Genomic DNA, 24,714 nt, shown 5'->3' on the forward strand with positions numbered 1-24,714 from the left:
GTACCCAATATGCTAGTCATAGGTGACTCTATATTCAGGAACACTGATGTCCCACTCACCAGGCTAAACAAGGAGAAGGTTACTGTCAGCTGCCTGTCAGGTGCCAGGGTCTGCCACATAACCCCACACAGTCAGGTCACTCCACAACAAGTACAAATATGACTGTCTTTGTCCATGTTGATGTGACCTGAGACGTACCTCCCTGGACTACGAGACATGGAAGAGCTCTCCAATCTTGTAGCCCAGGCAGGTATGACCCTAGCCTTGAGTAGCATTCTGCCATCACCCAGAATGATACCCGCAGTACAAGGACAAAATGATTGACTTCAATTGGCGAAGCTTCTGGTGTCATTCTAAGGGGATCCAGTATCTGTGTGCTTGGGATGACATGGTCGACAGACCACGATGCTTTGCCACAGATGGCCTGCACCGGTTTTTCTTAGGATTCTGGATACTGGCTAAGGCTCTTGCTGCCCATATAGAGCCTTTTTTGAGTAAGGCTCAAATAAATTCACCACCATAACAGGAGCAGGCAAGCAAAAACTGAAGGTAATGCTACTCTATGCTAGAAGTCTAAATCTCAAAATGCACTCACTCGAGGCACTCCTTAAAATGGAGAACATCGATGTCTGTGCAGTGACTGAGACCTGGTTCAAGACTCCAGAGAGCACCCCTGCACTACCAGGCTATAACTCATACCACACTTTTCGGCCATGTAACCTGGACCGAAACACCAAAGGCGGAGGTGTGTTTATATTCATTAAGGATATCCACACCTCCAGGCTAGTTGCTCAGCATAATGCATCCGAGGTTATGCAAGTGCAACTAACTCTGGGCAAAACTGCAATCCAAATTGTAGCTTGCTACAGATCCCCCACCATGCCCCAGGATTCCCACTCTTTTCTTGATATACTGGAAGATATCGGGGTTCAACCAAACACCCTAATAATGGGTGACTTCAACTATCCCACCATTAACTGGGAAAAAACTACTTGTGTACCAACTCATTAGCTCAACGCTTTCTGGAATTCATAAACTCCAATGCCCTGGATTAACTTATCCACACCCCCATCAGGGGCAACAATATCCTAGACCTAGTCATTACCAACATGAGTGATTGGTGTTCCACACATGAAGTCAACTCCTCGGTCCGATCCGACCATAAGCTAATCACCCTTGATATCCACATCCCGCCCCCACCCCCCATTAAGGAAACCATGGTAAAAAATTTCTCCAAAGCCAACTTCATGCTTAAGACTAAAGTGGTGAACTTCATGACACCCCTGCAGAGGGACAATACAGTTACAGTTGCTGAATCCTACACAAATGCACTCTATAAGCAGTTACGAGTGCATGGATCATCCTATCCCAAACAGAACCAAGATTCGATCCTCCAAAAAAAAAAAAAGCCAGTCTGGTGGTCCCCTGTAATAAACAAACTGTACAACAGAAGGAAGAAACTGTTGCAAAAGAGAATAAAATCCCACGAGTTAGCCTCAGTAAAGCTGAGATCCCTTAGACGATCCCCCAACGCTAGCTACAAAAACAAAATTGCCACTAGTTCTAAGGACAACCACAAGCATTCTGTAGCTATGTCAATAATCTCTATGGCAACACCCAGATCTGCAGAGTTACAGCACAACGGCACGAAAATTACAGAACCAACTGATATTGCCAGCATCCTGGCAGATAGGTTCAGTGCTAACTTTACCCCCCCCCCACCCCCTAAAGGGCCCATATCTATACAGGAAGAATGCAGAGTCCCTGTAATCACAATTACACATGTAAAAGCTGCACTCTCTCTAAAGCCAAAAACACTGCATCCATGGGCACTCTCTCTAAAGCCAAAAACACTGCATCCATGGGACCAGACAACATCCCAGGCTGTGTCTTACACTAACTTCAGAATGAACTGGCTCCCCACTTAAGCACCATGTTCAATAATAGCCTCACATCAGGCTTTGTGCCCACTGAATGTTGCACAGCAACAGTTATTCTACTCAACAAAAGGGGGAGCCACCACTCATCCCGGGAACTATCGACCTATTAGCCTGACGAGCCTGGTCTGCAAGGCCATGGAACATATCATCATGGAACTCATAAAAGCATTGGTAACCTCCAAACTCTGGATCCCACCCAGTTAGGGTTTGTGAAAGGCAGATCATGCCTCCCGAACCTGATCGACTTTGAGGCAGTCACCAAAGCTGTAGATGAGGGTAAGGTGGTTCACACAGCCTATCTTGACCTCACCAAGGCTTTTCGACACCATCCGCCATTCTGGAATTATAGCTAAACTCACTAAACTAGGTATAAATCCCTACATCACAAGATGGATTGCCAACTGGCTCACTGACAGAGCCCACAATGTAAAAGTTGCAGACTCAAATCTGACCTCAAAGCAGTGACAAGTGGAGTACCACAGGGTTCCGTCCTGGGACCTCTGCTGTTTGATATCTACTTCTCTGAAGTACAGGCTAACAAAAAGAAGGCCTCTGGCTAATGAAGTTTGCAGATGACTGCAAACTAAGAGCCATAGTTAAGTCCCCAAATGATGTGGACATCCTACAGAAGAGCCTCGCTGAGACAGATGCCTAGTGTCAGAGCCATGGCCTCAAGCTCAATGCCAAAAAGTGCAGTGTTGTCCCCTTAGGTAAAAACTCTGTACCCATGAACTACCACATAGGCAGCAATCTACTTAACACCAAATGTGTGATGAGACCTTCGGACCCAGGTGGACAGTAGTCCCTCCTTTGATAGTCGCATCGCCACAATAGTCAGGAAGTCCTACGTGGCACACCATCATAAAAGGGTTCTCATCCAGGGAAAAAGGAGTTATTGTTCCCCTCTACTTGACACACATTGTACCCATTAATAGAGTACAACGTCCATTTTGGAATGTACCTCAAGACATCTGCAGTAGCTGGAAAGGCCACAGAAGTACCTCAGAGGATTACTGGCCTCAAATGCCCTACACTGACCGCCTCAGTAAACTCCAGCTTTACTCCGTGGCATATCGCCTACTCCGAGGTGATCTCTGCCTAACATATAAAGCTATGTCAAACCCAGATCTGTTGGACATGCTACACCTAAAGAAATCCCAATCCCTCTGAGCTACATGCTCTAGGGACCTAAAGTTTGCCACTACAATAAACAGGACATGCTGGAGGGATAGATTCCTGTCCCAGAGACTTCCCATACTCTGGAACAGGCTACCCATCTATGTCGAGCAAAGTTCTTCATTAGCACTCAAGAAAAATCTTGTGGATGGGAAATAGGAAATACTCCCCGGGGATCACTTCTGGGCACAGGAAAATAACTTTCTTGGGTGGCGTAAGCCAGGGAACCTTGTTGGCTAGGCATACGTAGGCCCTTGGGCCGACAGCCTAGTACCTACCTATGAAATACTAAAACAGAGTAGTGTTTTATTTATATTAATATTTGAACTTGTATCAAGCTTTGAACTTGTGCAAACTACAAAACTAAAATACAATCATCCCTTTCCTTTTTTTGATCCTGCTTCCACTGCAGCCACCATCTTGCATTTGTTATTCTCCTACAAGTACTTTGCTATCCCCAAGCAATCATTATTGGACTGTTAATAAAAGATTTTTAAAAAGTTATTAATCCATGTACCAAAAAAATACTGTACCCCTTGGTGACATCATTGTGGAAGCAGTGTGGAATGTGCCCATAGACTTTAATGGCTCCGTCCCTGCGCATGCAAAATGATACGTCCATTAAACCTTTCAAATACAATCCCATGCCTTCACTAAAAATGATGTCAGTGAAAGTAAAGCTTATAAATTCTGTTCAGGGACAATGGATACCAGTTTGATAGGTGCAAACATGTTTCACAGGAGTGTTATTCTGTGCCACTGCATGTGGTTCACAGTCTGTCAATATTATCTAAATATCTTCTGTTGTAGTAGGGTTTTTTGCTGTCAGTTTCACAAAACGTGTTTGAGTCACCCCAGCATAACACCCCCTGCAACATGGAAGCAGTGCACTTGTGTACATACCATTGTATTTTATTTACTTACGTTTAACCAGGTAAGCATCAAGTGAAACTTTACAGTCACAACACAATCCATAGTTAAGATGAGACACACATGGTCATAACAAAAGCACATAACAATACATGAGTACAATGAGAGAATAATTTTGGAGAGGTTTGTAAAGGTTAAATACAAAGCTGTTTCACTCCAGGGCTGCATAATTTGCAACTGAAATAACCTAGTACTATGTTCAAGTTTCTTGTGCATCGATGCCATAAAATCAACATTTACTATTACTGAAAAATACTTTGGAGAAGATTGTATTAGGAGAAACTTATTTAGGACAACTTTCACTCAAATGTCTTGCAGTTCAGTATATCTGACATGAATTAAGATGCATAAAATTTAAGATTCGAAATTTAAAATTGAAGAGGAATTCATTCTTGAAATTAAAATATGGAGAGTCTGTCATGAGAATGCTCTACAATTGTTTGAGAATCTTACAGCTGACCTGTACCTGAATTTAGTCATGGTTCTATCTAGGCTTGTAAAATGAAGTTGCTAATCTGCATCTGTGAAACAGCTACAGCTGTTTGAATGAATTTAAGAGTAGTCCTGAAAACTGGGTAGTGCTAGTCTCCTCTCATTTCTTTGGGCAGATGTTTCCAGTTTGCTGGAATGACTTTTCAGAAGGATTTCTCACCAGTGTTTTTTTAATTGCATTCATAATTGTTATATAGGCTGCTGTATCTCCTGTAAGACCATATGCTGCAGAGTTAACATGAAGTTTATATAAAGAGGCACAGTGGTGCACCCTGCAGCAGTTAGCATTGTTGCCTCACAGCAAGAGGTTCTCCAGTTTGATTTTCAGCCGGGGGTGCCTTTTGTGTGGAGTCTGCATATCCTCGGCTCCCTGCATTCATATGGGTTTTCTCTGGGTGCTCCAGGTTTCCTCCCATGTCACAAAGACATGCGTCTGGAGCATTTCTCCCCAGGCCTCCAGTGAAAATTGGCTTGTTCTAAGTCGGGCTTTCCCAGTAAACGCATCTTAAAAAAAAAAAGAGCGGCAGTAACTGCAATTTTGAGGAAAAGAAAATATCCCTCAGTGTAATGATACTGGATTCAAATGTGAAACACCAAAAGGACACTAAACCAAATGGTCAAAATTACCAAAATATAAATACTGGCACCATTTGTGTACTATTTACTTCAATATTCTGCAGAAAATGGCACCTATGAAGTATGCTTAATAACCAGCCATTATCAAAAAATGGCAAGCAGACATTTCCTGTATTCCAACAAATGTATCTAGCATCCAACATAAATAAACTGCAATTGAAACAAGGAAGGACTTAGTTTCTTCGCATCCAGAAAAAATGAGCAAAAAGTATAATATGCAACTGATGTATAGCAAGTTTTAAAACTTGAAAAATAAAAGTGGAGTTTAGGAGATCTTATAATTTGGTATAATTTGGTATCCATTAGTTAAACGTGTTTGTACAGATGAAACTAGGTCTGTTTTACAAATCTCATTTATGGAGAACCATTTAAAAAGATATGTAGATATATTTGATTTAATTTTTAAAATGCATCTTGTCATGTACTCCAGTTGTCTTGATGACAGTTTATCATCCACTGTGAAGGTCTTTCACAGATTGCAAAGAAAATGCCTTAAAATGCTTTAATTGCATACCAATGTCTGAACCAACTGAAAAAATCTACCACTGACAAAAAAAAAATGTGCAACTGCTTGCTGTTCCTTATTCAACATATTCATGTTGTATAGTTACTGACAACTAATGTTTAGTTTGAAATTTGAAATCTTCTCTTGGAATGATTTAAAATCCAACCAATGCTAGTGTTAGGAGACTTATGGAAGCTTAATCCATGCTGTTCTCATTCACGTGGTTCGAAGTAAAAGTTACTCACCACAGTAACATCTTTTCAGCTTTGATGGATAAGAACAATCAAACTATAGCTCCTGGATGCTCGAGACAAAGTGAGAAAACCATAGGGGGAAAATTAAGGTCACGACATCCTGCACCTTATGAAGATGTACATGTTTGACTGGCTGCAGTAATGCATTAGAAGAAAAGACGCTACTCATGGTGAGAAGCTTTTCCTTTTTGCATCATTAGTACTAACCGGCGTCTGGCGTAACATAACCACAGACTTGTCACTCAGCCCAGAGCTGAATTCCGACAGGCTGGATGGCTAGTTATGAAACTGACATCATCGCACACACCTCTGCATGCCATGAGTCAGCAAAAGGCTGAAAACATTTTAAAAAGAGCTGGGAAATTCCAGAATTAATGGGGGCATGCAGAAACTCATGGCACCCCATTATTTGTACCTCAAAACCAGTAAATGCCGAGAAATTCTGTATGGATGGGGGAGGTATGCTCCACAAGGGTAACCTAAATGAAATTGCATGCATCAGGCTCAATACTGAGATGACAATTACACACATACAAATTACATAACACAGCATACATAACATTAAGTTGGACTGTTATTTTACTGCATATTACTATAAATTACCATGTTTGCAGTTTTTAGCAGCTGAGTGATTATTGCACACATTTATTGCATACTTATTTTGATAAATCTGGAACTCACTACCTAGCCAGATAAACCTCCACTATTCAATTTAAGAAACTCCTGAGAACCCACTTCTCAAACAGTTGGCTTTGTTCATACAAATCCCCAGGTTAATTTGCACCAGTACCATGTTCAAGGATTCTACTAAAGGTCCCCTAATTCCTTTCGCTGTATAGCTTAATCACTGGTTATTTCTGTAACAAAATATTGAGAGTACTTATAATTTTAGAAAGACGAAAAAAATGTTCTTTACATTTTATTTTCTGTATAAACCCTACTATTGGAATGCTGTATGCTGACTTTACTAAAGGAATTGTTAATCTATACGTAACTTGTTTCTATGGAACCTACATCTCTGATGAGTGTAATTTCTTTGACATGCTATTGGAGCTTTTCTCCCCAGGCCTCCCCTGAAAATGGATGTGTCCAGTTGGACTTTCCTGGTTAACAAATGTAAAAATAAAATAAAACATGACATAATCAAATAACTGAGCATCATTTATTGCATCATAATTTTTTGACTGACTCACATTGTCAATGACTTAACATTCCTGAGATTGCTTCCAGAGTTCAATAAACTAATCACCTGTGGGAGGAAACTGTTCCCGAGCCTGGTTGTTTTACAGTGTATACTGTGGTATTGTCTGCCAGACAATAAGCTTGTAAAGAGACCATAGGTAGGGTGTGTAGGATCATTGGCCATTTTCGTGGCCCTGTTGTAGCAACATGTCTTTTAAATAGACCATGTATCGCTGGACAGTTGGAGCCTGTTAGTCTGTGACCTTCTCCACCCTCTGCAGGGCTTTGTGATCTGCAACTGAACAGCCCTGGTATTGACTGAACTTGTGGTGATGAGCACGGCTTTCCATGTGGAGAATGCAAGCTCCCTAAAACACTAATTGTGGTGATTGCCAATGTTCTAATCTTATAATTTTGGTCAACCCAGGAGATATGGACTCATTGCCTGGCTTTGGTGAATGAATGATGGTGGAAAGGTCACATTCAACAGATGGCTGGTACCAGTTTCCTTTTTTAAAACTTTCTTCATATTACAGGGTTGTTTCACAACAAAATATTCCTGAAATGCTGGGAGAATTCACATGCATTCAAGAATGAGATTCGGGGGCAGTGTCTAGATTCTTGAATGGGGCTGGGGGCAATGTCTAGATTCTTGAATGGGGGGCAGTGTCTAGGTTCTTTAACGGGGATGGGGGGGCAGTGTTTAGTGCCTTAGAGCAGCAAACTAAGGCTATTCCTGCTGTGCAGTAGATTACCCTGTGATCTGACCCTTCACCCTTTCCATTCTCCCTTTGCCTGCTTAACCGAAGTGTGCTTCTTGGTCACCACTTAAGCAGTTAAACTTATCAGGGTTTCATAAACAAAACAGGATTCAGAGCATTAAATGCAGTTTAGAGTAGACTAGATGCTATAACTGTTGCCATCTGCTGCATATAATTGTTGCCATCTGCTGTTAATTTTTCTGACAGACTTGTATTAAGAATAGAAATGTCAAGGCCTGAATACTTGGCTGTGTGTAGCACAATTAGCATCTGCAAACATTTCAAATTTCTTTCCACTTTCAAAAAATTATTCAGCCAGCCTCCATTTTCCTTGCCATTTTTAAAATCCATTGAATGCACACAAAGTACATTAAATGGATTCCACATTAAGGCTTTCATAATGAAATGATAGTACTCCTCTTCTGTCATACATCTCAACCCCTTAACGAAAGAAATCTGGACCATGGCAAAATAATGGAAGAGAGGACTGAAATCAGGGACTGATTTTAATCATTGCTCTTACAAACATAGAAGCATACCTCTCAACTCTCAGAATGGCTAACCCCCATTCTCAAACTTTCACCCCTCCTAAAACACTAGCTGTATAAACTACTCATCTATTATCTTTACTAGATGAATTGGGTACCAAGTAACCCTAGACTGATCATCTTTTTCTCCTCTTCTATTCTATATTCCTAATTGCATGTGCAACTAAAGTTATCTCCTCCTGCTTTCTTCATCCCAGAATATTTTACTTCACTTTTCTTTTGTGCTGAAACCTAACTAAATATGTTAATAGTCTGTTATGTTTTGCCATTCGGACATTACTATTGTAGACTGTTCGTAAAATCCTGTTAATCATTGTAAATTATTGTACTACTGTAGACTGTTCTTAAAATCCTGTTTAATCTTTGTAAATTATTTTTGGTCTTAACTCTTCTGTAATAAATACTGTTTTTGTGGAGCTTTTCTCCCCGGGCCTCCACTGAAAATGGTCCCCAAAGCCCAGTGGACCTCCCCGGTAATCAAACTGAAATAAACTTAACACAAGAAATCTACAGCAAGCATAAAACTAATATGGGGACAAAGGTTCAAAAATAAGGACAGATTTTAAACATTGGTAAAATGGTTAAGTGTACAGACATAAGGTGTGGGGTTTGATTCTTAGATGCGGTAATTGGCTAGGCTTAAAATGGCCACAGGGGCAGATGCCTAGTTCAAATCTATGAACATCTATGAACATTGCGTTTATAAACTTACTACAATAACAGGATTTATGTTAACAGGCATTTTCTAAAGGATATGAAGTTTGAAACTCAAATTTGTCTATTTATTGACTTCAATCCTTAATGATTTGCCAGAAAAACAATCTTATGAGGAACAGATGAAAAATGAGGCAAAAATCTGGGCATGCTGCGAAAATCTGGACAGTTGAGGTATGTCTTCCATATAAAATTGGGTTAAGTACATGTGTAAAACCTTTAAATCATTTAAAAAATGACAAATGGTTATTTTTTGTTCTTGAATAGCACACATTTGATTTTATGGGATATGTACTTGCATGTGCAAGGGCAATTTACATATTGTGAAATATACTTGCGCAGATCTTGAGTCATTAAATTCCAGTTTCAGCCCCTTGCATGCAGTTCACAGCTGAATATGCCTTTTTGATAGAATATCTCTACTGATTGTGAATGTCCACAAACAAAGCTGCAATAATTTCAATCACATCCATTCCCCTATGCATGCACACTGCTTTTGCCAAAACTGATCTGTAACTATGGTCAACAGGAGGGGATCTTTCATTTTCATCTACACACTGCACCACATATGGCCATATTGATCAAGTAAAGCATATACTGTCCAGCTAGTTTTATACTAAACAGCCTACCTCTAATAAACCTGAGCAGAGATTCACTGCATATGCATGCATATATGCACACGTCCTGCCAAGCCAGTTCAATGATTGTAACTATGATAAAATGACAAGGATCAGTTCATTACCCAGTACTTGTAGCCACTTTCACCGTGCACACACTGTCTGATTGTGATAAAATTAAAAAAGTCGCAGTAATACATTTCAGCTTGTTCTCAAGCATGTGCAGTGTAACCTCACACACAAGCCATGTCAGTGGACATTTTTACAGGGGTCCTTTCTCCCATGCTTTTCAAAGACTTCCCAGAGGAAATCTTTGTTTGCACATGTCTGGTTTTGAAATGTATTGTAGTCAAAGTAATGTTTCAGCTTCTTGATAACAGGCACTCAGCATACCAGTGGTAGGCATAATTGATCTCATATCTGCTGTGATTTTTGGCCAGTCCAACAGGATTACAGCTATAAGGATTTAGTCTCGTTTGTCATTGGCACAATTTCATCCCAGTTTCAAAAAAGGTGAAGCTGCTTGGCACAGCACAACTTAGTCTACATTATAGACTTGGAGGTACTACAGTAGAGTATTATCTGCACGTCTCATCAGAAATGTCAATTATCCGAGCACAGCTTTCCAAAGTTTTCAGATAGGAAAAATCAGTCTGAATATGTAAACATTATACGTATTCGCATGTGCATGTTTTTTGAGCTTGTAGCCAGCTCATGTGAGAAAAATATTCTTTATTGTCCACTGGAATCACTGGTTGAAATGTATTCCCTGCATACAGACAAAGATTTTAGAAGCTTATCAGAACACTTTATCTGAACACCCTAGGTCCCAATTAGTTCAGGTAATTTGACACTCTCTAATGTATTTCAAAATGAATGGCAGCATAAGTTTGCCTTGCAGACTACCTTTCTCATGTTTGAACTTTCTCCCTTGTTTTCCCATGAGTGTCTGACGCTCCACAGATTTAGCATACACAAGGCTGCTGTAAAACCCAAAAGTAAATTCAGAACCTGTTGACTACAGTAGAGGAAAACAAGCCATGTAATGTGGAACCATAGTAAATGCTGTAGTGCGTCCGATATCACCACAAGTTGTGCTGCCAAAAGCTGATTTACATCAGAATTTGGATAGCAGGCTTCATTTAAGTTTTTATAACATCAGCTTTCTTGTTTTGTCAAACATTGAGTTGGATTAAAGATGTGCTAATAAAACACTTTTGTTTGATATTAAAAGGGCAGGGATTTCAGTACGGGCCTGGAGCTGCAGTTCCATTAACGCATACACTAATCTGGCCTTATATAAGACGGTCATGATGAGAAACACTGGCTGAGGTTCAAATGGCACTTGAGTTTACTGGGCTATTAAAGGTCAATAACATTTGAGGAAGCTAAAAACTGGGTTATGCAAAGCCGCTAGAAATCTGAGAGAAGTAGAAAACTAAGGCAGCAAAAGCAGTTGGGACACTATCAGTGCAGGCACAAACACAATGTTAACTTAAGCTAGAAAGGTTAACTGTTGTACATCACTGCTGTGGGGGAGGGATAGGTACACAATTACCCAGCAGGACATAGGACATGTCTACTTTTCTAAAAGTGTTTAGAACCATTTTTACACATTTTACAATTGCTTCTCCATAAATGTTTAAGAAAAGCAGATGAGCATCACAGAACAGTACAGTTAAAATGGGGGTATGTAAGAAACTTAACAGGACCTCAAGAAAATGAGTCAAATATACCTCAGAGCAACGTGACATGCCTGACAGCAAATATAAATACCGTGGATGTAAAATTAGTGCTAGACTGAAATCAGCCTTGACCTTTATAGACTGGGAGTTTAAAAATATCAAATTCTGGTAAATAAGTGAATATTTTGAACTCTTGTTTCCGGAAACTAAAATCGCTGCCACTCTTAATCCATCACAAGATATGTACATACAGTTCAAATTAAGTGGTTTCAACAGTTCACTTTTGTTTGTTGCAAAGTACCTGCATAGTCTTTCCAGAGACGCACACAAAACTTAGCCCACTTTTCTCATTTTGTTTGCTAGTTGAAATTTAACTGATGCATTTTTTTTCTGTTAAGTTTTTTAGGCTGTCCATGTGCTGAAACCATAACCCTTTTTTTGTATTCTTCAGTAAGTCAAATGTGGCCCGTCATTGCCTCCTGTTCCAGATGCTGGACTTCTGAGCTACTTACATTTTTAAGGGTCTTCCTGTACTCTCTCATTCCAAGATGCTTGCATCCATTTATTTTAATATTGAAGTCCTTTGAGAGATTCTGAACCCAGTTGTGTTTCTACGATTTATCATTTTACAGGAAGGGATTCTGTAGAATTGTATGCAGGTAACAAGCGTCTGTACCGACAGTCCATTTTCAACTGTAGATTCAGCTTCATTTGCCTTAAGAAATTCTGCAAGCTGCAAATTCTGTTCCTCCTTACATTTAGGCTGTCTGATGTAATGACACTTGGGTTCCTTTTAATTGCTGTCAGCAGCTAGTCAACTAACGTGATCTCTTGAGCATTACTCTTCAGGTGTGCATTCTTGCACTGCTTGCACTATAGGTTACCTAAATATTTGCCAGGTACATAACCTTGCTTTGATGTGTTAAATTTTCTCTTCCTGCATTATGCATGCAGACGATGTACACAGAAAAGCTTAGTCTCACAGCCCCCTCACATTATCAGTCAGACCTCCATTGTTCCACTTAAGAACAGTGATTAGCATATCCTGACCTAACGCACTTTGTAAATGTGCAACTTTACACTGCAATTCTAACCCCAGTCTTGTCTTTATCATAGTAGCAAGGTTTGCACTCCATTTTTGCAAAAAACATAAGTAATGTTTGTGTGTGTGTGGGGGGGGTGTTAATACTACATAGCTTAAAAACTTAACGTTTTAGTTTTATTTTAAAATAGTACTGTTTTAAGCCTGTACGTGTGGTACAGTGTCTAATGTAGCTGATCTCTGGTGGTGAGAGAGCCCCAACTACTCCCTAAATGGCCCATGTTTAATTGTAGATGAGCTCAGCAAGAGCTTGCTTGGAGGAATGCAAGTTAGGAGTCGCGTGGCAGCTTTACCCATCCCTGATGAAAAATGTGTCCAATTTATGCTTCACCAGGTGGGTTGATGAGTGTCTTGATATATCACTCCATTTTAGGAGTGGAAAGGCAGTCGTAACCTTCCTATGGTAAGGCCCAGTGTTGCACTGTAATGTGCTTACCTGACAAGTTGAGGGATCAGATTGCATACAAGGGGACATGGTGAATTACCAACTGTGGTGCTAATCCATCTTCCCCATTGCCAAGATTTTAATGTAACTTTTACACCTGGTTTTTAGCAACCAAGGTCTGGGCATACAAGCTGAACCATTTGGCTTGGGATAGATTTGATGTTCTTGGCATGTAACACGTGTTCACAGCTTTGTAATGGGTACTTAAATTCTTGGCACCTTTAGCCTTGAAGTTCTGTGTGTTGCAGCCAGTTTCCTGTATACTACTGCTCAGTCTAAAAGTAAAGATCTGGCAGAAATGAACCGTGCCTTAAGCACTGGGAGATTTTCAAATAAAGTCCCTGACACTTGTTTGCAGAGGGGCATACATTAATGTGTGTGTACTTTTGGAATCTATTTCCTCATTCTTTTTAAAGTATACTTGTCACATTTTCTAAATGTATTCAGTGATTGTTTAAATAGGTAGTCTTGAATATTTTTCCAAAATAAAACAATTTAATCAATGGCATGTACTCACTTGAACTATCATGAATTCATTATCCATAAATATTAATTGAAGCCACAGTGTTCATCCTGCATCTGATTGATTTTAACAATGATATGGACACTAGTTCTGCACAGACGGACTAAGGGCTAACATGATCATGACAGCAAAGTCTGTCATTTTTCATCCATAGTCCCTCATATCCAGCAATTATAGCCACACTGACTGCATCTTTATCCGAGTGTGGGTAAAGGTTGCAGTAAGTTTGGTTCATCTACAAATGATAGCCACAGTAAAGTACGCCAGATTGCTTCACAGGCCAGACTGTTTAAAATGAGCAAATGAGAAGAGGGTAAGGTAAGTATCCACAGGTAATGCCCCACTTTCACCCATTAGTTATAGCCACCTTGGGTAATCATTGGGCATTTGTGATGCTACAATGGACACAACGTATTTCAACGTTTACATGCAGAAAATAGCCAAAGTATTCCAACTTGCTTCACACACAAGTGTTGTAAAGCTAGAAGGAGTTAATGGCAATTTGTTTTTCTCCTGCAGCCTGTTAACCATACCTAGCCATTATAGCTATTTTGTGTGCATTTCTGATATCAGACTAATAAAATGAGGATCACTATAATGAATCTGAGTTTTACACACATGCACCCTTGCTTGCCAGACCCTGCAACAAAGTACTTGCCCTGCAAAGTTGCTCTGGCATATTTTATCAGGATTTAAAACAACTTAATGCTACTACCACTGCACTTTAAGTATAGGTTCATAGATTAGTACTAGGCTAATTGCCCTTGTGGGCCATTTTAAAAGCCTAGCCAATTACCTCACATGAGAATCAAACCCTGAACCTTGTTTGCCAAGTAAACACCTTGACCATTATGCCATCCCCCCACCTAAATAGCCTTTTGCTTTTTACTGTCAAACTGGGTGGATTGTGGGTTAAAGAACAGCTTGCAGTTGATTGATCAGTTGTACATTTCCTCATGGGGCACTGCAGCTAATTTCAGTAGTACAGTAGTCAGTTTATCCTTTCCGAAGTAAAAAGATTTCAAAAGTTCTTTGGCTGATTACTTCTACAGTGGGGTAAGGCCATTGTTATTCTTTTGCTTTGCTTCATATTCCAATAAATTTACTAATTTCAGAAGTAATTTTGTCTTGGTAAAGAACGCTACTGCTACAAGTTTCCATTTTATCTAAAAACTGGAAAACTGATTATAGAATTTTGGTTAGTCTGAAATATTAGGGACAGTGTTATGGGTGCAGTAATCTATATATTTTATTAACCACGATTAATGTGAAACAAGAACTGAAAAATAACCAGTATCTGTCAGTAGAAAGCAAAACATTTGTCAAGCATCTGAGCTTTGAGAGGTAGAGCTGAGAAAAATCAGACCATCACAAATCACTGTTAAACTGCATCTGCTCATTGTTGACTAAATACTTTGCTTTGTTAAACTTCCTTTTGAGATGAATTTACTGATTTAAGGTTTTGTTTTATTAGCAAATAGTTTTACTATTTAGCAACCTTACACATTTAGGCAACATGTGCATATGTGCTATTTAACTGGTTTCATAGTTTTATATAGTGCTTTGAATATCATTAAGAAACCATTTTTTTTTTCACAACAGGGGAGGAACCGCAACTGCTGGCATCTGTTCAGTATGATATTATAATGTATGGCATAAGGATCTCCAGTGAGCATGTCTTGGTCTCCACAGATGGGCACATGATATTTTCCCTAGATTATGACTGGAAAGAACAGAAGGTGTTTTGGATGGATCTCAGTTCAGAAAGTGTAAAATGGACTGCAATTAACAAAAAAGAAAAGGGAGTTTTGTTAAAAGGTTAGTATTCATCTAGTAAGAATAACATGAATAAATTAATACCTTTGACTGAAAGGTGCAGATTTCATTTGAAATGTGCACAAAGGTTTATTTAAAAAAAGTCTACTTTCTGCAGAATGCAAATTTTGGGGTGATATGGTTAATGTGCAATCGTTTTTAGGGTAATGCTTGTTGATGTGAAATCCTTTTATTGTGAATTTTCAGATCTGCTACTGCTGCTCATGCTTGTGTCCTACATTTGTCGTTTCTTTTGGCTTTTCCCGGTAAGGGGTCGCCACAGCGGAACTCTGGTCTGCTAATTATTGGCAGTAGATTTTTACGAAACGTAGAGGTGCCAGCTCGATGACCAACCTTCAGCGAAGGCACGCCCATGCACGCATGTCTTTCGAACGCTATCCACCCATGGGGAGGACATGCAGATTCCACACAGAAGGCACTCCCAAGCCCAGCCAAGAATCAAACGGGAGAACCTCTTGCTGTGAGGTAACAACGCTACCGCCGTACCACTGCAGCATGATCTTGTATCCTAGAAATCTGGTTCATTTGTTAAGCAGGTGCTTCTCAAATCCTATAAATGTTTCTAGAGTAGAAGTATGTAGAGTATATGTGGGTGAGTTGTGAATGTGATATCCTAGAGTTTTGAGTGGTGGTGTTGCTGTATTTACCAATGCAGATAGAGCAAAGAGTTGCCATGCCCTTTTTCTAACTAATGCGAGTGATGTCAGTTACAGTAGTAGTTTATGGCAGGTGAGCCTCAGGGTTTTTGCATTGCCCTTGCTTAGGTTTGCTTGAGAAAGGTTTGTGTTTGTGTGGATAAAGGTTTGTCAGATTTGCATATGGTTTCTGTCCCATTGTTGCAAGGGGGTGAATTTCAGATTTAGACTTCAAGGGGAATTCGATTTTACTTTTGTATAACTGTACCACATCTGCTGTTAGATAATTTTCATTTTTTTTTTCAAATTTTTTATTTTCCAAATGTTTAACACTACAATCCTCAATAAACAAGTATTATAAACTTATATATATATACACTATGTACAATTGACCTGAACAAAGGAGGGAAAAAATTAATAAAATATATGAAATTAGTAACAAATCTAATAGAGACTTTCAGATGATTCTCTGTGCAATTATAGGCTCTTGCTCTTTAAAAGTTCAGCTTTGAAGGACTGTTTATTCTACTAATTTGTTTACAATAACTGTGCCTGGTTTTGAGGTTTACAAATTTGAGGTTAGGATAAAAAATATTTAGCTAAAGAAGCAACATACAGAAGAAAATCCTAAATATGTGCATGGTGGGTGGTGGTTTGCATATATGAAAATTGCAGAGCTGAAGCAGTATTGGGTGACTGATATTGTGCAAAATAAGCAGCAAAAAGTAGTTGGAAGGGGATAGATGTGTTTGGGGTAGAGATGACAAGTAGGTGTTGCAGATTCAGTGATGAGGGAAATGAGTTGCAAAGCAGGCTGTATAGGAGCTATAAATATCAGGATAGCTGTCACTTATGATTTGGAGTAGGAGACATTGACAGTGTTTGCGAGTAGATTATTTGACATTTTAACTCAGAAATAGCTTGTTAAAATGAGAAGAAACTGCAATGCCATCTGTTTTGATTTGATTGGGAACATACTGAGGTTGAACCCTGATGACTTGACAGATGGAGGTCGATAGCACGAGAATGAGCTTGTGGGCAAATGCAGCAGCCTCTGCATCAACATAAGATGTCAGTTTTTATTCTTGGCTTTAAGTTCAGATATGACAGTGATTTTGTAAAAAGCATTTGAAAAATTGTTACCCTGTGGAGGGTCTTGTTTAGTGAAGCTCAGAATGGATGCAGAGGATGGGGGCCACACAGTAGAACTCGCAGATGAGTTGAGAGGCAAGTTTTGTACACAATGATTGTAGACCGTGGCTAAAATGAGGTGGTAGGTCAGTCTCTTAAATCTATCATACAGAACTCTAACTTGTCTGACAGGCGATGGACTCCAGGGCTTCACCTAATGTTGAGTATTGAGGGATCTTGAGTGTTATTGCTCAAGAGCAATATTTGGATTTGTTGGGATTGGAATGGCAAGTAGCTATGTTAACCAAGACACTGGGTATATGTAACCTTGGCAGTGTACTGAGAGCATCAATACATTGTTTTTCAAGACATCATTAATAAAAATTTAACAAGTATTATGCCTCTATGGAACAGATTTCTGTGGGATTGCAATGGGTAGTGATTAAAGGAGGGGGAGTTGGCGTGTGGGGGTGGCTGAAATGACCAACTGATATTATGAATGGAGATGTAGCTCTTTAACCAGCATAGAGAAGAACATAAGACCTAGGTGGGGTACCTTGTTTGGGAAGGAAATGGCTGTATTCTTAAAATATTTCGCAAAATAAAGAAAAGCTACACCACTTAGTCCTGAAAGTGTTCACTTCTCAGTGTGTATAGGTTATCAAGACCAGAAACCATATTTTCATAGGTGGTTGAGTACCGATCTGTGAGGATCTTAAGACCATTCATCAAAATTATTTGGAGTAGGAAGTCTGAAGTTGAACCCTGCCCTGTCGAAGATATTCTGTGGAATATATGCCTGTCCATACAACATGGCGTATGTATTTTGTTAAAGCATCCCTTGAGTGCGAGTTCATGCTAATATTGAACTTGCAAATGTATAATGTCTAATAGGATAGGGTCTGTTGAGCCTCTGTGTGAGTCAAAGGTCTCCTCTTGATGACCAGTATGATACTGACCAGAGGGACACCACTTTGAGATGTCTGGAGTTTTTGTAATTTTTGGCTCTATTCAGTCTGGACCATTGCCACAAGTGCTTGAACAGGTACATACTGAATGGGGTACTTGATTAGCCTGATGAGACAAGTACAGTGAAGTGATTACATCCTTGGATCTGGGTGCCATAATTTTTAGGTGTAAGCTTTGCAATGATAACGGACTTGCAATACTAGCTATGTAGTGATCAAAGGTTAGTTGTCTTTATAGAATCCTAGATCACTGACTTGAAGTGTCAACTTTCACAGGTGTGTTGTCAATATGTTAGGTGTAAGGAAGTCTTACTTGCTGACTGATGCAATTACAGTTTCTTGGCATTTAATTTTAGTCCATGATTGACAGAGGCCCTCTTAGAGGATTTTTATTCTTTGCAGACTTGGTCATCACTAAACCCTTATTTGCTTTGACAACCTATTAAGATATGGCTGGAGGAGATTTCTAGTACGTTTCAGTTTAGAATAAAATTGCCTTTCTGTTTACATAGATTGATAGTTGTGTAAAATAGTGTTGCCAGAAATGAAATGGGGAATCATACAGGAATTTTTTTTGGCCATCAGTGGGGTTATAGCGTGAAGTACAAGAATACTAGAGAGATTTTTAATGAAAATGGTACAGAAAGTGAAAGGACCAGGTGAACTAAGAATTTGGATATTGTGATCAGTAGGTGACTTGTGTGGAATGATCTACGAAGAGGCTAGAAATTAGTGATTATAGCAATGAAGATGGAAGGAACAGCGAAGGTAAGAATGCAGCGAATTGGAGGACTGAAGTCCGTAAAAGGAAAGGGGGGATACTCTACAAACTGCCTTGGATAGTAACTATATGCTGAGTGGCTGACATTGGTACCTTTGAAAATAGATGTCTGACATAGGGGCTGGAGAGTTTGGATATGCAGGCGTTAAACTGTCTTTGTGGCAATACTTTACTAGCAGAGGCTTTACTCTGCAGTGGCGATATAAGTACAAGAACATGACTGAAAATGAGACAAGCTGGTCGTATTCCAACAGCAATGTACTTTCAGCAAACATTTGTAGCATCTTTCATGGTTAAGTTTAATTTTAAAGCTAGTAGCACCCAGATTTTCATTAAGTATTACAACAGTAAGCATTTAAGCTGCAGGCATTTGGTATCAGAGGAAAAATCAGTTTTCCTACCATACTCTGAAAATGTGAATACCATGATAAAACTCACCAAAAGCAAATAAGTTTGGCAGTTAATGATTACATTTTCATAAGATGAGTGCAGCAGGAAAGGACATCTTGATGTGAACCTAAATGTCTTAAATTAGCACATTGGAAATTTTACTTGGGTTTTGTATAAATAAAGGGGAATGAGTGGCCGTGTGACTTGCAGGTGATTATAACAAAATGGTACAAAAAGGGAATGGGGGATGGAGGTCTGACTAGGCTGCAGTATAAGGTGTACCAGCATAAGTGAAAAACAAGGCCGTTTCTGCTGAGTATAAGATTGTACTTGCATCATAGTAAGAGAAAGTAACTAGATGGTAAATAACATTTGCTAGCGATGGTCTACACCTGTCCCCCTTAGTCTTTATCGAGCAGTTTTCCAAAGTAGCAAATTACAACATAAACCCCTTAAAATACTATTTTTCCTGTAAACCCATTAAACCATAAAACTTCCTGTTTCCCCTTGGTAGACATGCCCCTAAATTACATCCTAAAATATTTAGGAATACATTTTGCCCACACCTACAAAGAAATGTACAAATCTCTTAACTTGGGAAACAATTAAGACACCTCAAGATGGATAGATATTAATCTATCACTATTGTCCAAATCAGCCATTATTAAAATGAATATCCTTCCTAAAATACTCTTTCAACTTAACTCTATTAGTCTTACAATACCCAAAAAATTGTCTACATCAATGGAAAAGGCCCCCTCCAAATTCCTATGGCATCCAAAAACAACACGAATGTTATCAAAAACTCATACCTAAATCAAAAGGAGGCTTGGGGCTTCAAGATTTCTACCTGTAGTACCTTATCAAAGCAGACTAAAATGTATGACAAAACCAAAAAGATTTGGTATCAAACATTGGTTAAGATAGTCTAATTTACTACACATTAAATATAAACCCTAAAGCTATCACTCATCTTAATCTTTTATAAACTACACCCAATAATCAAAAACAAAATAATGGCTTTCTAATCTTTATTCACTTCAATCTACAAAATCCATTAAGTCTCCTACAACCAGTACACATGAACCCAAATATCAAGCTAAATAACAAAATGATACATCTTAAACCATTCCTACTAATCAGAGTTAATGGTATGATGCATCTTACAACATAAGGACTCAACACTTGAAAGTTTAAGAACACAACTAAAGACACCAGGCGGCTATAACTATTTTCTGACAAATTATATTAAAGATAAAGTTCTCAAACTACAAAATGGACACACAAATATAGTAACTACTCAAAACGTAATGAAATCATTAGCCTCTAAGGAGAAAATTATCTCAGACATATAACTTAATTACTGAGAGAAAAAATAAATCTGCACTATATTCAAATTATTGGGACAACATCATTCAAACTATCACAACAGCTCAAAATCAAGAAGCTATTAAACATACCTTAAAATTAACACCTTTCAAAAACCTAATCTACACACAAATTAGTTCCTCCAAGTCTTCATGAAGCATTGTGGAAAATTGCTGTAAACAGATAACTAGTCATTTTTCTGTGAAATGTCTGTTTACTTTGGCTGGAAAAAGTAATCAGTATATTGAAAAAAATAAATAAAACCAAATGCATTTCGAGGCTGGTCAAACATCATGACTCTCAACTGCTCTGTCCAATTAACTACTGGGAAAGTACCATTCCACATTACTAGGTATAGACCCCCACCATAAACCAGGATAAGCACACCTCCTACCTCAATTTACTGGAATCCCTCACCATACAGCCCAACACCTTACTCATGGGAGATTTCAACTATCCTTCCACAGACTGGGGCACATTCACAAGCAAATACACACTCACCCAGAGGTTCCTGGACTTTAATGCTCTGGAACAGATGGTCTGAACCCCCACTAAGGGCTCTAATGTTCTGAGCATAGTACATGGGGGGGTTACTGTACTTCCCTGTGTATGATGCCCACCTTAGGTCATACCAAAAATCAGTGTTAAAGTAACTAATGGAACATGACACCCTCAGAGGAACAAATTATAGAAACTTTACCAAAGCTGACTACAGACTAGTAAGCAATGGTATAAAAAGCTTTGTACCCACCTGCAGTTGCAGACATCCATGATTACTATGCATTAGAGTATGCTAAATTCCCTGTCCATACATGCAAGAGACTGTGAACTCTGCTGTACCTGGCTGGTCAAAACCTTGTTTTCTCATAAAAACAAGCTTCTGTGGTGGACCAAGTAAAAAGATTATATAACCAGAAGAAACTGTTGTCCAAAAGCAAGAGTGATATCACTCTGCAGAGGTAGAGCTCCTTCCTAAGCCTAAACAAAAAAAATCTGAAATCTTGTACAGTTTTCTAAAACTAATTATGAAACTAAAATCTCATCCCTAGCCAAGGATAATCATAAGGCATTAACTACATCCAATTCTAAAACTGAATGCCCAGCTTTGTGCTGAACTGGTTGTAGATGGGGTCGCTCATACTACACTGGAAGATATCAACCTGCTAGTTGACAGATTCAGCACAAACTTCATCCCCCATTCCATCCTACCATATCTCAAAGCATAATAAAAAATGAACGTGGAATAGTCCAAAAAGCAGTCCAAAACACTTTATTCGCCATAGCACACCAAAAAAAATTTGGTTAGTCACTTTCATCAGTGACATCAGAACCAAGAACAGTAAAAAGGAAATACTTTTATGCATAAAAAAGGAGACAAACAAGTGCTAAACCCCTCAAATTAGAGAACATCCACAAAACTACTGATGCAACCTTCTACACTAAAGAAAATGCAGTTGAGAAACAATGTACAAAATAAAATGCAGAATCTAAAATATCGCAGAATATAACTGTAAACTATAGTTTTAAAGAATATTGGTCCTTTTAAGCTCACTGGAAATGGTGTCATTCAAACCTGGAAAACTGCAGGCATCAGTGTTACTACCAAAACATTTCCCTCTGCAGTAGAAAAAATTCTGCCAGTCACCAGGAAAAACTCCAATCTTGACTTGTTCTAGTACCAAAAATTTAAACTGTCTTAAACCAGCACACAGCTAAGCATGTCTAGCCAGGGCACTTGTCATTTTTCCTGACAATGTAGTCATGATGGTAAATTCTTATGGGCATTGGCAGTCTTGCTGATTTATAGAAAGCCATGCAAGAGTCACACAAAGCAAGATAAACAACCCTTTCAGAATCAGTTAAACTTGCCCCCATGGCAAAATAGTCAACCTCGACAGCCACGTGTCACCCAGGGATAAACAAAGGGACATTGATTGCGCTGCCCACATTTCCTTATAGTTGGTGGGCCAACCCCCCCACCCGCATTTCCAGTAATAATTTTATATTCTTCTTGTTTTTAAAAGTAAATGATGGAGCAGCAGCAAAATGCTTGTTGATACCTATATTACTAGAAAGTAGGTACCAATTCTTCTGTACAATCTTCTGGATATTCCAGAGTTAAGGGAATAATGTAAAACCATGTGTTTGTCTAATGAACTGGTACCATCCTGCAGATGTACCAAGTCAGAAAGAACAGGAGGATAACTCTCCCCTCGGGGCCCAAATTTCATCCTGCAATTTATTCAAGTCCTGTGGATATCCTCTAAGAAAGTCTTTGAAAGATCAAACTGCTTCAAGCAATCGCCAATGTCTGATGTCAACCTAGAAATTCTAATAAGTTAACTCTTGACCACCCCCTTTTGATGAAAAGGGTGACAACTGTCAAAAGACAGAAAAGCATTGCAGAACGTAGGTTTCCGGTTTATTTCTATTCCATAACCTCCATCAGGTAGCTTTGTAATATTTGTCTAGATAATGAATACTGTCTTCACTAACAGTGTGTGTAAACTCTAAGTACTGGTTGCTAAGACTTCCATAAATTGGATGAAATCCTAGTGGGAACCATCCCTTAACGACAAATCATCCAAAAACCTGAAATAGCCCTTACATTTCTTAAACTCTGGGCATTTGAAGCTGAATTCCAGTTCCCAACTTGGCAAAACTATGTTGGCAGAGGGGGGCACAGGATGCACCCATGGCCACACCTGATTGTTTGAAAAAGTCCCCATTAAAGTGATAGGAAGCTGTTGCCAAGTACAATTTCCATCAATTCAGTGGCCATATTCACCCCCTCAAAATCAAGGTCACCAAATGTAGTAAACACCTGACCAAACCAATCCAATCCCACATCCTGTGGAATGACTGAACAAACTTTTAATGTCACATGTTGCAAGTAAAATAGTACCACTGTAATCCACTCCCCTTAACTTGTCAATGAGATCCCAAGAATCCTATATGTGGGGAGATGAGATTTTGAGTTTGATCAATAAATTTGGCCAGAGGCTGTTACTGAGCCCCCAACTGACACAGTAGGACTTGGATTTGGTTCGTCCAAAGAAAAATTAATCTTGGGAATTCCAAAAATCTTGAACAGGATGCTTGACCAAATTATAAACATTCAAGAGTAATACAGTCCAGTGCCAACAGTTGACCCAAAACTATCCTAATAGCTTGAATGGGCAATGTTGATTTTGTTGACTGAAACAATGAATGTATAATCTCCCAGCATAGTCGTGGGTGTCCACAATAACAAGAACACCCCTTTGTCTGGTTTCATGCACCTAATGCTCCTGTCCTTAAATTAGAGTGCCCTTTAATTAGGTGGTGTAGAATTTTTTCTTTATCCTTTATCTCCCTTGCTCAAAGGACAAAGCCTGTCTAATATCTCTCGCACATCTTTTCAGACACCTAGAGCAGAGTGCTGGGGTGTGGGGGAGATCGCACTTTTTCTTTGGAGTAGTAGCAGCATGCTGGTAAGATTCATGATCCTCCATAACCCAAGATTCAATTTCCTAGTAAAGATTAAGATCAATATTGGTGTCCTCCACAGAGGCTTTACCAGCTGGTATAAAGTTAAACCTTTTCAAAAAAAACTTTATGATTGGGCCCCACAACCAGGTTGGTGTAATTATAAATAGTAAAATCAAAAAAAAGATGCAATTGAAATGGTACCGGTGTCCAGCCTTGGTAATCCAGAGACAAAATTATCTAAGATACCATCCTCAAGGACCATTAGTGAATCCTCCATGAATTCTTCCTGTATAAATTCTTCTTGGGGCAATGGTTGGAGCCCCCAGCATACTGTTCATTCTGTACCTGGCTTCCCCTTGTCCACCAACCTCACAGAGCGTCTTGGGGAAAAATCCTCCAGCACCCTGGATGTCGTTGCCCCCATCAGTTTCACCAGCGGTGTTGCAGTTATGTGATGACCTCTGTATTCTCAGTTAAACCCACCAGTGGGTACAGGATACACTGTTTTTTGTAATCTGTCTAGTCACGGACAACTTGCGGTCTTTCCTGGCCTTAGACTGAATAAGTTTGCCTTCCACTATCACAAAAACCTTATTGTAGTGATCATGGTGCCTAGAGAAATCC

At 39.2% G+C, this 24,714-nt stretch overlaps 1 protein-coding gene across 1 annotated transcript in view; it reads left to right on the top strand.

The window, feature by feature from the left end:
• The window catches only part of LOC122791800 (low-density lipoprotein receptor-related protein 2-like), a 1,119,352-nt gene that overhangs the window by 828,961 nt on the left and 265,677 nt on the right, over positions 1–24,714 (top strand). The window contains exon 22 of the mRNA XM_044059752.1: positions 15,113–15,328. Coding sequence (XP_043915687.1) covers positions 15,113–15,328 — 216 coding nt within the window. The remainder of the gene's footprint in view (positions 1–15,112; positions 15,329–24,714) is intronic.

This window comes from Protopterus annectens, chromosome 17.part0 (genome assembly GCF_019279795.1).
Source record: "Protopterus annectens isolate FY-2018-M chromosome 17.part0, PAN1.0, whole genome shotgun sequence".
NCBI classification, from domain to species: Eukaryota; Metazoa; Chordata; order Ceratodontiformes; family Protopteridae; genus Protopterus; species Protopterus annectens.